The 13,274-nt window shown below is 42.8% G+C and overlaps 1 protein-coding gene across 2 annotated transcripts in view; it reads left to right on the forward strand.

Moving 5' to 3' along the window:
- Positions 1-13,274, forward strand: part of dock8 (dedicator of cytokinesis 8) — an 82,561-nt gene that overhangs the window by 66,694 nt on the left and 2,593 nt on the right. For both annotated transcript variants that reach the window (XM_080739456.1, XM_080739457.1), the window contains 9 exons: positions 767-959; positions 2,272-2,415; positions 3,327-3,458; positions 3,712-3,846; positions 4,070-4,156; positions 4,716-4,952; positions 5,894-6,037; positions 7,564-7,670; positions 10,482-10,652. In XM_080739456.1, coding sequence (XP_080595582.1) covers positions 767-959; positions 2,272-2,415; positions 3,327-3,458; positions 3,712-3,846; positions 4,070-4,156; positions 4,716-4,952; positions 5,894-6,037; positions 7,564-7,670; positions 10,482-10,652 — 1,350 coding nt within the window. The remainder of the gene's footprint in view (positions 1-766; positions 960-2,271; positions 2,416-3,326; positions 3,459-3,711; positions 3,847-4,069; positions 4,157-4,715; positions 4,953-5,893; positions 6,038-7,563; positions 7,671-10,481; positions 10,653-13,274) is intronic.

Raw genomic sequence — 13,274 nt, forward strand, 5'->3', positions numbered from 1 at the left:
ACACACACAGCTGTTATTTGACATTTGGGGTCCAGATGCTTACATATACGGTATTTATACCTAATTATATGGACTCATCTGGCTTGAATTAGACACATTAATTCACCCCTTTGTGTATTGTGTCCTTTTCACTACCGTTTATGTAGTCATAGGAAGGCTATCTCCATCCTTTTTGTTTACGTTTTGCGTTTTGGTATGTGATGTAGTAGCTTAAAATATTGTATTTGAGGCTGTAATGTACAGTATACATTAAACGCCCACCTGTTTCCTTGGGTACACCACAGCAAACCCACCTACATTATCAATCATGTACCCATTTAATCATATGGTTCATACAGCACACTCCATATGTTCCCCCCACCACCCACTCAAAAAGAAAAGAAAAAGGGAAGAAAAAGGAACGCACATCCCTCTTAGGGAGTCGCCGATATGAAAAAAGGAATGGCCCGTATGAAAGCCAATTCAGAAAAACACTTGGGCCGATACCAAAAGTGTACACTGCGGTTACTGATCCTAAAGGACACGGTATTTCACATTTCACAACTTTGACGTGGTGTCGTAACGTTGAACATTTTATTTTCTATGAAATTCCCTCTAAATGGACCGTTGGCCGTGACTGCTCTCTGACAGCTGAATGCAATCGAAAGAAACACAGTAAAAAATAAATTGAGCCTCTTGTGTACATAAGTAGTGCAAGGGGAGCATCCGTAATAAGAGCCATAAGTCAATAATGCCTGATTCAATCCCCCCCCTCTCCCCCCCTCAGGATAGCCAAGGGCTACCAGACGTCCCCTGACCTGCGTCTGACCTGGCTGCATAACATGGCGGAGAAGCACAACAACAGGAAGTGTTACACGGAGTCTGCCATGTGCCTGGTCCATGCCGCCGCCCTGGTGGCGGAGTACCTCAGCATGCTGGAGGACCACAAGTACCTGCCTGTGGGCAGCGTCACCTTCCAGGTAGAGAAAGACACACGCACGCACGCACGCACGCACGCACACACACACACACACACACACACACACACACACACACACACACACACACACACACACACACACACACACACACACACACACACACACACACACACACACACACACACACACACACACACAATTTAAGAACGTAATTGCCTGCAGTGTTGCCACAGCTTTATTGTAAGGGCATGTGGCAAATGACCTTGAAAAGACAAACAGATTATGCACGTTATTCCTAGACACAGATAGGGGACCATAGATTTGCTTGTAGTGGGTGTTGGACCCTATGCACCACACACACACACACACACACACACACACACACAACATAATTCCCCTGCTGCTGGTGGTCCCCTCAGTGGCCTGTGTGTCCAGATGGGGGAGCTGTAAACTCAAAACGAGGCCATGTACACTGTACTCTAAGTAACTAATAGTTTGTTGGTACCACTGCTTAACATTAATGCAAGGTACTGTAGTGACTGGCTAGGAAATCAGGTGCAGAGTACATGCTGCAGTTTACAATTTTTTGCTAATTCTTTATTTAATTTTTCATTGTAGTAGGGCAATAAAAGAATATGTATTTGTATATCTACAAATTAATTAACTACTACACAAAACGGTGTTGTGCAAGAATATTGAAAATAGCCACTCACAGTGTGTCCCATCATGAGCTTGTAGTTGTAGATTCTATTTATTTATTTATTCTTATTAAATCGTTTTATAAAATGATCAATTATTTTAAGTTCATAGTTCATAGTTCATAGTTTGTTTATACACATTGGAATCATCACTAGAGACATGAAACATCGGATCTGCAGTGGTAACATCAATGTGTTGATATCGATAAAAGAACTAAAGGGAAAACCAATTGCAGCGTGTGCACCTGATTTTCCTGCCTGCTACATAAGTAGTTCTTCTGGGTCAGCACCTCTACCAAAGACATCTTCAACTGAGAACAAAATGAAAATAGTGACAAACAGATCAGGGTCCATGGGAACAGAATGTCCCCCTCACCCGAAAACAAACAATGTCCGTGAGTCAGTGAGCGGTCTGTCACACAGGTAGACAAGCAGACAAGACGAGCAGATAGGCTGTGGGGCTGGCAGGGCACCGGACATCCTGACCTGTAGCAGTCAGCAGGCCATTGATCGAATGGTTATCTGATTAGTTCCGCTTCCCACTGTAGGACATCTCCTCTCGCGCACCCCGTGGGTCAGCCGGACTCGCCACATCGATCATCTGATTAATTAGGGCACTGGCCGATTGATCAACTGACTGATTCCTTCCACAGAACATCTCCTCTAACGTGCTGGAGGAGTCTGCCGTGTCGGACGACATCCTGTCCCCGGACGAGGACGGGGTGTGCTCAGGACGCTACTTCACAGAGCACGGGCTGGTGGGGCTGCTGGAGCAGGCCGCAGAGCTCTTCAGCAGAGTAAGGCCTGCGATGACGTCAAATCTTAAAACATTTAGAAGATTATCTTGAAACTGAATTGTGAAGCGCACCGGTTGTATAGCTGAGATTGTCACGCCTTGGCTTCCATAGAGCAGGGGTCTTCAACGTTTTCAGGCCAATAAGGACCCCTTAGTTGAGAGAGAGATGAAGCAGGGACCCCCACAACCTGTTAATAGATTCAATATATTAACAGGTTCTATTCATCGTTTGACAGCACAATCGTCAATGTATTTTGGACTCATGTCAATTTGTGTTTTCAGATATTTAACCACTTGAGCCGTCATTACCTAATAAACTTGACCTTTTAATCTGTACTTAGTCTGCTCTTTTTCCCCTCTTCACCAAAGCTCTTTGCCAAAAATAGCAGATCTACAAGCTCACAACACCTCGCGCTGCGAGCTTGTAGATCTGCTATCTTTGGCTAAAGTTCTCAGAGTATGGACGCTAGGGTTCAAGTTGTTAATATAAAAAGGATTGGAAGATTTGGAGGACCCCCTGTATTAACTCTGAGCCTCAGAGTTGAAGACACCCTGTTGAAGACCCTTGCCATATAGGGCATGTGTGATGGGGAGAGTTGGCTTGTTTTCACACACAGCAGTATAATTCCCCCTATTTATCACTAATTGCCACGTATCGCATAATGAGGCTTGAAAGCGCTACACCGGTCATAGTTTAATCACATGAAACATAGCGCAGTGGTTCTCAATGTGGGTTCCGGGGAACCCCAGTGGTCCTTTGGGGGGTTCCAGGCGTTCCCCAGCTAAATTACAAATGCATTTGAATGTTAAGCTTTCCCCGTTGCATTGATTCATTAGATATAATTTTCCCTCTCGTCTTGAATAGTATCATGATTATGCTAACCAGCAGTAATGACTGTCTTGTTATATCAGGGGAGCCTGTACGAGGCAGTGAATGAAGTCTATAAAATCATCATCCCAATCCTGGAGGCACGCAGAGATTTCAGAAAGCTGACCTCCACTCACGACAAACTGCATAGAGCCTTTGATAACATCATTGAGAAGGTATGTTTGTTTTTTGCTTTTGCTTAATCAGGCAGGTTGATTACTACACAGCATATCTGATTTATAATGATATGGTAGGACAACTACTGGTTGTCAATAAAGTTATTTGAAGCAGATATTACACTGAATATGACACTAGATGAGCCTCTATCTTTAATGTATCTTTAATGACGGCTCTGTGGATTGTAATTTTTATATGTATTCTAATCTTTTATAAATGTTCTTTTAATGTCTAATTCTTTCTTTCCTCCAGGGACACAAGAGGATGTTTGGGACTTATTTCCGGGTGGGTTTTTATGGAGCCAAGTTTGGCGACCTGGATGAACGAGAATTTGTTTACAAGGAACCAAGGATCACACATCTGCCTGAGATATCCCAAAGGCTAGAGGTGTGTGTGTGTGTGTGTGTGTGTGTGTGTGTGTGTGTGTGTGTGTGTGTGTGTGTGTGTGTGTGTGTGTGTGTGTGTGTGTGTGTGTGTGTGTGTGTGTGTGTGTGTGTGTGTGTGTGTGTGTGTGTGTGTGTGTGTGTGTGCGTGTGTGTGTGATCACTCTTTATACTATATATTATACAATATACCATATTAAACTATATCACTGTATCCCTGAACCTAGAACTTCTACAGTCAGTGTTTTGGAGACTCCTTAGAGATGATCAAAGACTCTACACCAGTGGACCGGAACAAACTCAATCCCAGCAAGGTAGTTAAGAGAGTATTATAATGAAGCCACTTGTACTTAAATTTGGCGTGAGTGCTATTTTGTTGTTAAAAGTGTTAAGTTAAATGTGTTACGTTGCTCTGCATTCTGATTGTAATTATTGCTATAGAGTGTTTAATTGTTTTAGATCGGTATCTCAATCTGAAAATGTATTTTATGTCTACTAACGAGCTGGAGAGACTGAACACTATAACAATGCTATTGAACCTTTTAACAAAAACTAATTACATGCAAATATCACTTACACCCCTTTTAATCTACTGTTGCAATTGTTATCATTATTCTGGAATAACAAAAATGTACATTACAGAACCATGTATATATGCTGGGTAGTAGGTACTGTATGTTAACGATTAACATTTAACCATTAATCGATAATACGAGTTGTAATATTTTTCTTGCAGGCCTAACCCTATTGATTAATGATTAATGAATCAACAACAAATTTAAATTAACAGTTATGAAACAGGCATGGGCATCCCTATTGGGTAGTGATAAGTGTAATAATAATAATAATAATGAACTATCTCTATAAATACAGGCATACATCCAGATCACCTTCGTGGAGCCCTACTTTGACGATTATGAGATGAAAGACCGGCTGACCAACTTTGAGAAAAACTTCAACCTGCGACGCTTCATGTACACCACGCCGTTCACCAAAACGGGCCGGGCGCGTGGCGAGCTCAACGAGCAGTACAAGAGGAAGACCATCCTGACCACCATGCATGCCTTCCCCTACATCAAGACTCGCATTCAAGTCATACAGAAAGAGGAGGTAGGCTCCATGTTCTACTGCCTCAGTGCATAACACAAAAATGTAATGTATACTTGCATGTACAGTATGGTTGATCAGGCACGTGCACACAAAGACATCAAAGGGGGCTTTTCTGTAAAAAAAAAATGCCCTCTCCAGACCATGAATGTAGTTTTTACTATGGTGAAAGAAATGCAAATGCCCTTTCCATGCCATACCTGAAGGCAGCATTCCATGTTGTTATCATTACGCCACATCTCCAGTATTGGACTTAATACTCTTGTCGCAGCACGACACATTGTGAGCTTGGAGGTCTGCTATTTTCACCAAAAGGCCCTATTAGAAATTTCAGCCCCTGCCTCTCTAACATTCTCTGGTTGATATTTTGATCTATGCTGCAATGCTTTGATCTTTGAAACCGTTGTTATAGGCATGCTGTACTCATGTCAAATCTTTTTACGTTGACTTGGAAGTGGAACTTTCTAAAGTCTGAGCTCTTTCAACCAATAGAGCCTCAATTTTATTGAAGCCCTTGTATGAACAAAGGAATGTGCCCTAATCCCTGTAGATGTTCCTGGGTACTCATGTGTCATTGTAAATGAAAGTAGCTCAAGGCTTAGGTTCTTCTCCTCATTTCTGGCTTTCCAGAAACAGAATCGTCTTTATTGTCACATCACAGGTTTACAGGTGTAAAGAATTGGGTGAAATTATTTTCTTTTTCATCATTTGTAGTGAGAAGACTAGAAGATTGAGGTAGGGCCAAACAGGAGAGTTAAGAACTGAAAATAACACAGGATACACATGTTTTGATCACACTTACAAATCAGGATCCAACTGGCTCATATTGATATTGGATGACAGTAACATAATTTTGAGTTTGCGAACAGAGTTTGGAATCAACCACCATGGCATCATTTTACAACTGGCCCATTTTCACCATTCTTTCTGTCTTTTGTCTCCAGTTTGACCTGACTCCTATTGAGGTGGCGATTGAAGACATGCAGAAGAAGACTAGAGAGTTAGCCATTGCCACACACAGAGAGCAGCCAGATGCTAAGATGTTACAGATGCTGCTGCAAGGCGCTGTGGGAGCGGTCGTTAACCAGGTATTGTATAGTACCGAGTGGGGAGCGCTAGCTGTTATTTACTGTTTCCCCATCTAATCCCTTCTTGTCATCATAACACATAGCACCTGCTCTGTGGAGATTCTATTTAATTCAATGAACAAAACGATTGGCAAATGATCTGTTCTTCTTTTAAATGATTTCCCTCTGCATAGAAACCTCTCGTTTTCTTCCTTAATCCCAGAGGGATTCTCATTAACATGTCAGGGGCCGATAAACCGGCCTCTACCTGTATTTATTGAAGACATTTACAGTTTCCATAGTGCAGTAATCACAGAGCACAGGTGGGGAGACGTGACGTTGATTGCACATCAAAGCCCTCCGTCCATCCGCTTGCCCCTAATCCTCCCTCCTCTCTGCCTTCTCTCCTGATTTAGTTAAAACATCAATTCGCATGCATCCCCTTCTCCCCTTTCATGTTCCTGTGCCGCATGGCACACTGCTGAACTGCAGCTCTCTTTGATCTGATCGCTCCTAGCGCCTGTCGGGCCGGCGTGGCAAACGTTGGAGTAATGACAGAGCTAGCTGCTGCAGCCCCCCAATGCTTCATCTTCTATGTTCTGAATTTGACAGGTCCCTTGTTTCAACATGATGCATATATATATATATATATATATATATATATATATATATATACACACACCAGTATCTATATCTACTCAGAAGGCCGGCCTGCGGACCACGTCACTCTGACTCAGTCATAACCATAAACAAACCCGATATGCCCATATATAGGCAGGACCACAGCCTTGTCACTCTGACTCAGACATAACCATATAGCAAACCTAGCAAAGGGACACCGACAGACGGGTACAACGGATACTCTGACAAAGTACCCGACACTATGACTTCGACATATTCGCACGTACCGGTAGGTGTGAGGGTCGGGTCACATAGCAGCCGAACTAGATGTATGCTGTATTTATATATACTGTATAATGTTCAGCAAGCAGCCCCTGTAAAAATTTAACTCGTCTGTAATCAGTGGAAGAGATATTTTTGTTTTGTTTTCTGGATGTCTGTCCATCCATGGTTCAGACCAAGAGAGAGCTGTTAGTAACGCTAATCAGCTCTGTTTAAATGTGCCTGTCATGACGGTGGGCGCATGAGCCTCGCAGCGGTTTTATGATAGCATAACAAGATCTCACACACGGGGTGAAGGGGAAGACAAATGGCAGGTCAACGTGGGGGTTTGCAGGTGATGTTAGCTATGTAGGAGGCTAACTGTGGCTTTTTTGTCCCCTTGTGTTCATTCGAAATCTGGTTCTTTGCTGTAGCAGTTCACCCACTTACTGTAGCAAGCCATCTTCCTCAGAGTCAGAGTGAAAGGGAATCATTCTTTACCCTGTTCTTTCCTTACATGCACTCACATGCACAACAGTTGAACTCCCTCTTTTTTTCCATCACTCTCTCTCCCTCGTGTCCTCTGACTTTTCCTTTCTCTTTCTTTGATTCACTCTCTTATTTTCCCTCCTTCCCTGTCCTCCCCTCACCCGCTCCCTCTGCAGGGCCCGTTGGAGGTGGCCCAGGTCTTCCTGAATGAGATCCCAGCAGACCCCAAGCTCTTCCGTCACCACAACAAACTACGGCTGTGTTTTAAAGAGTTCATCATGAGGTACAATCCAGTCCAAATCTAGATCCAGTCTAATGTACATAACATGTAGCGACAACTCGGAAAAGTGGGGGAAAGCCCTCTGAACCTGTGGTGGGCCAGTATCTGAACAGACTGCTGCGCCACCATTTGTGTTTCTCCCGTTCTTTGAATCCTCATTGCTCTTTCTTTTGATCATCACTAACAACTCAAACTAGATCTGTAGGAACACTTTGAAATCCTGAGTGTTCATTTTGGGTCCATTTGTTGACTCGTTAACACTCAGGATTTGACCATTTAACTCATTGCATGCCACGCCCGATAGTCCCGAGATTATTTCAATGTCTTTCCCTGCCAGGCCCGATAGTCCCGAGAATTTCCGCCATTTTGAAAAAAAAAAAAATCAAATTTTTTTTTGGACCCCAAAAAATGTAGTAGGCATGATAGAAATCGCGAAATTGCATGTTTAACCCCCATAGCAACCCCATCTATCAAACATGGCAGCCATCTTTGTTTACATTTTAGGAAAACATAATGGCTTGTATCTCATGAATGCCTGAACGGATTTCCATTCGGATTTTTTTGTTTGAAAGCTGTGAGCAATGTGGACACACGTGGTGCATTATCTAGGCATGGGTGTGCATGATCCGTGCACTATGAATTACATGGAAGTCTATGGAGACCAGAGGCACCATAGAGTACGAAGGTATTGTTAAATGGCGGGGAATGTGTTAAAGAGGGTACTGTGACTGTTGGAGAGATGGGGCAGATAATATACATTAAATAGTGTATTCAATGACACTTCGGGTAAGACTGACAGGTATGATGATGAATGCAATTTATTATAACTCATCTTGACAGGGTGACTTTTTTCATTTCCCATATGACATATAAAGATGTTTTTCCCCCATAATATTGCTCAGCTGGTTTTAATTTCAATGCAGTTGCAAAACATGATTGTTCCCAAGAGTTGTTTGAATATATTTTTGAATATTCAAAACATCTGAGTGTGTTTACAGTATGTGCATGTGTGTATACATCTACGTAACAGGGAAATCTGTTCATTTTAATATCCTTAGCTTACATTAGATCACATCCCCGGTTGTCTTGATTGCTGCGAGCAGGCCAGCAAATATTTACCGTCATTTCCAAAACATTATTTTATTCCCCCTAATGCATGCAAGGTGAGACTTGTTTCTACAGGGTGCCAAGACTTAACCTTTCAACTATGCAATTTTTCCCCCCAAGATGAATTAAGGAAAGCTTCACTGCTATTCTTTCCAGTCATCAACCTCTTACGTTAGAGCTCATGTCAACTTTATTTATTATTATTGAGGCTGTCTGTGTGCATGTAACAAGTAACTCTGCCCACAGTGACTCTGTATCAGCATCATTATTATTTTGTACATCTTGTAGATCTACTATTTTCACTGAATGTTCGGCCCAAAATAGGGACACTAGGGTTCATGTGGTTAAGCTCTTTTGCCAATGGACAAAAAAACACCAACATCTGGCTTTTGTCTTTACTGAAAGAGGGGTTTCATTATTAAGACAAATTACTCATTCTTTTATTCATTTCTATGTAATTGTTTACATGTAATATTATTATAATGACGCTTCGGTACAATGTCTGAGAACCACAACAAAATAATTTGACTCTTATTTTGTCTTATGTACCCGAGATTTGTGGACGGTGCGATGCTACTGTATGAGAGCGCTTCTGATTTGTGGGGAAGAGGAAATAAGGAGACCATGTGTGAACCAGATTTTCTTTCTTTTTTGTGAATACAGTATAGAGTGGACCAGAGCTAACCTTGAACCACAGTTCTGTTGAGCCATGGCGGGTCTGCCTACATGTAGACATGTGTCATAAACACACAAACTTGTGAAGAACTTGCTTCTGTTGACATAATGTTGTGACATAATGTCATTCAGGTTACAGCCTCCAAATATGACAATGGAAGCTCCATCCAATCGCATTATGTATTGTCCAATAATTAAAACACACAAAAAGGTAAAAGTAACAAACAAAAATGGAGACAAAGGCAACCCAGCATTCGTAACACTATGGGTCTGCAAGACAACAGAATACGTCAGATATAACAAGGAGTTACTTGGCAAGTACATCTTTGTATGTATTAAATATAATATCATTCACAGTCGAATTCTCTGTACATTGCAAGCCAGGAAGTGAGTTAATTAAGCATCTCCGCAGATGCAATGGAAAATTCTCCTCGGCAGTCTTTGCTTGTTCGTAGACGACGTGCACATTTACTGTATACTGTTACACAACATTGCCGTTTTCCATATTACTCTCATTAAAAGCAGAGAGATAAACTTGGACATGTGTTTGCAATCTTCACCGTCTCTCGGCTTTCCTGCCCACACCAGGACTTGGCCATTATACATGTCATGATGGAACACCCCATACCTGTCCTCTGTGCTGGCTTCAGACCCGCTGGTGTTCAGCTGTCACCACATACTCTCCCCTTCTCAGCACATGGGGAAGAATAGGATTTTATTTCTCGGCCATTTGCGACCGTGAAAATGTATTTCGTTCCACTGCTATTACAGCTGTCTTGGAAACAGCCCTGTAGGGAAGACATAGTTAGGTTCTCATTATAGCAGGGAATACTTGGAAGCTACTAACAAGGCACTCCATATACTGTCAAGCACATTGTTAACCCTTATAGAGGGGAACTGTGCACAAAGTATAGGTGGTGTCATGTAGTCATTCATTCATTCATTCATTCATTCATTCATTCATTCATCCATTCATCCATCAATCCTATACCATTCAACTAGCCATCTCCTCTCCTCTCCTCCAACGTGTAGGTGTGGGGAGGCGGTTGAGAAGAACAAGTACCTGATCACATTGGACCAGAAGGAGTATCAGCAGGAGCTGAAGAAGAACTACAACCGCCTGAGAGAGAACCTGAGGCCTATGCTGGAGAGGAAGATCCCTGAGCTGTACAAACCCATCATCAGACCACTCCTGGAAAACAGGTAAATATAAATGTTTTTTTCCTTATATAGTTCTTAACTTTTTAATCTGTTTTTTACCCCTAATAAAGTAGTTTTATTTCATTTTTTTCTGTTTTGTTAAGTGTCTTTGAGTACTCAGAAAAGCACTATATAAACTGTACTGTATGTATTATTATTATTGTCTCCACCAGCCGAAGGCTGAGGGAGAGTATGTTTTCCCCTCCGTCCGTCCGTCCGTCCGTGCGTCCGTGCGTGCGTGCGTCCGTGCGTCCTCGCAGTTTGTGAACAGCTAATCTCAGTCACCGTTGGCCCGATCGCTGCCAAACTGAGCACACACACTCCCTGGATGCCAATCTAGAACCTCTGCCCCACATTTTTCAAATCAGCCTCATGGTGGCGCTATAACAGGCCGATTTGTGTGGCCTGGTTGTTACCAGCTAATCTCCGGCGCCGTTGGCCCGATCGCTGCCAAACTGAGCACACACACTCCCTGGATGCTAATTCAGAACCTCTGCCCCACATTTTTTAAATCAGCCTCATGGTGGCGCTATAACAGGCCGATTTGTGTGGCCTGGTGGAGACCTGTGCTCGGAAGAGCACTGCTTCTAGTTATTATTAATTTGCACCGTCAATCTGTACCATCAAAAATGTTCACTGGTTTGCATACAAAATGGAGACGCATCTACTAATCATTCCAGAAATGCATCCTTAAACTAATCTTTGTCACTGCACAGTAAAATCTGAAGTGTTCATTAAGACAAATGTATTAACTAGAAGCAGTGCTCTTCCGAGCACAGGTCTCCACCAGGCCGTGCGTCCTGGTGGTGCTACTGTATAATAGGCCAATGTAAAAAGGGTGGCATATGTTCTTCACCTTAGATCTTTCATGGCAATCGGACGCTGCATGCATGATTTCAAGCATTGTGTTCCAAAAATGTGTTTTGCTAAAGTCTACCTGCTGGTGGCGCTATAACAGGACAATGTTAAAAAGGTAGCATTTGTTCCTTGACCTAGTGGGAATATGTGTGGCAAATGTCACGGTAATCGCAAGCTGCGTTGATGATTTGAGGCATTTTGTTCAAAAACGGAGCAGTCCTGCAAACTTTGGAAGCTAATATTAGCCAATCAGGATGGAATGTGAAATATCAGACGGATCGGACTTGATCACATGACTATAGAGATACTGTGTACCGATTTGCATGATTTTTGGATAAAATCTCAAGGAGTAATATCCAAAAATGTGTTTTACATAAGTCGGCCCAAAGGTGGCGCTATAAAAGGCTGATGTGAAAAATGCAGGGCAAAGGTTTATCCTTAGCCTCTAGGGAGTGCGCTTACAAAGTTTGAAACTGATCGGTGGAGTTATAGGTAAAACCACAAATCGGGCTGTTATAGCGCCACCATGAGGCTGATAAAAAAAAATTAAGTGGCATTTCTTCCTCGGCCTTGTGGGAACGTGTGTGCGCGATTTCATGATAATTGCACTTTGCGTTTGTGATTTGAGGCATTTTGTTCAAAACGGCTCAATCCCACAAACTTTGGAAGCCAATCTTAGCCAATCAGGATGGAATATGCAAAATCGGACAGATCCGTGTCGATCACATGACTGTCGAGATATTGCCTACTGATTTGTAGGATTTTTGGACAAAATCTGTAAGAGTAGTGCACAGAAATGTGTTTAGCAAACATCGGCCACTAGTTGGCGCTAGAAAAGGCCCATTTGAAAAATTTAGGGCAGAGGTTCTAGATTGGCATCCAGGGAATGTGTGTGCTCACTTTGGCAGCGACCGGGCCAACGGCGACTGAGATTTGGCGTTCACAAACTGCGAGGACGCACGGACGCACGGACGCACGGACGGACGCACGGACGGACGGACGGACGGACGCACGGACGGACGGACGGACGGACGGACGGACGGACGGACGGAGGGGAAAACATACTCTCCCTCAGCCTTCGGCTGGTGGAGACAAACATACTCTCCCTCAGCCTTCGGCTGGTGGAGACAATTAAAACCCAAAGAGTTACAGCTCTTACATTTTTGTTTGAATTAGCAATTTTACCAGCATTAACTTGAGTTTTATGTGTTTTGTGTCTGGTCACTTCTACATCATCTCCCATGTTGCTGTGACTGTCTGCACCAAAAGACACTTTCCTTTTCTGCCCGCTGTGTGCGACGTGGATTAGAGACTTTGACCATTATAGTACATTGTGTGGTTATTGAAGACAATGCTGAGATAATTGCTTAAGAAATTGTGAAAATGACAGATCTACATGCTCACAATGCGTTGTATCAAGTTTGTAGATCAGCTAATTTTCTTACAGTATTATAGCATAGGGCTCAAGTGTTTGAGAAATGTTAATGTTCCCCTCTGTTTTTTTTTCCTTTTCTTTTTGGAGCTGTGTGGAACACAAGCTCCCTATACGTGGCCGTGTGTGTGGGTCTGTCTCCGTCCGTCCGTCCGTGTCTGTAGCCTCAAAGTTTGGCACGCTACTCCTCCCACAGTTTTTGCACCACACACTCGCGCCATATGTCAAATCGACCGGCTTACTCGGGAATCGTGTGCTAGTAACTTGCTAAGAGAAAGGTTCTATAGTTTAATTGATATTAATTTATTAGTGAATTAATTTTCCCCATTGACTTA

The sequence above is a fragment of the Nannobrachium achirus genome, assembly GCF_963921795.1.
Source record: "Nannobrachium achirus genome assembly, chromosome: 12".
Lineage (NCBI taxonomy): Eukaryota > Metazoa > Chordata > Actinopteri > Myctophiformes > Myctophidae > Nannobrachium > Nannobrachium achirus.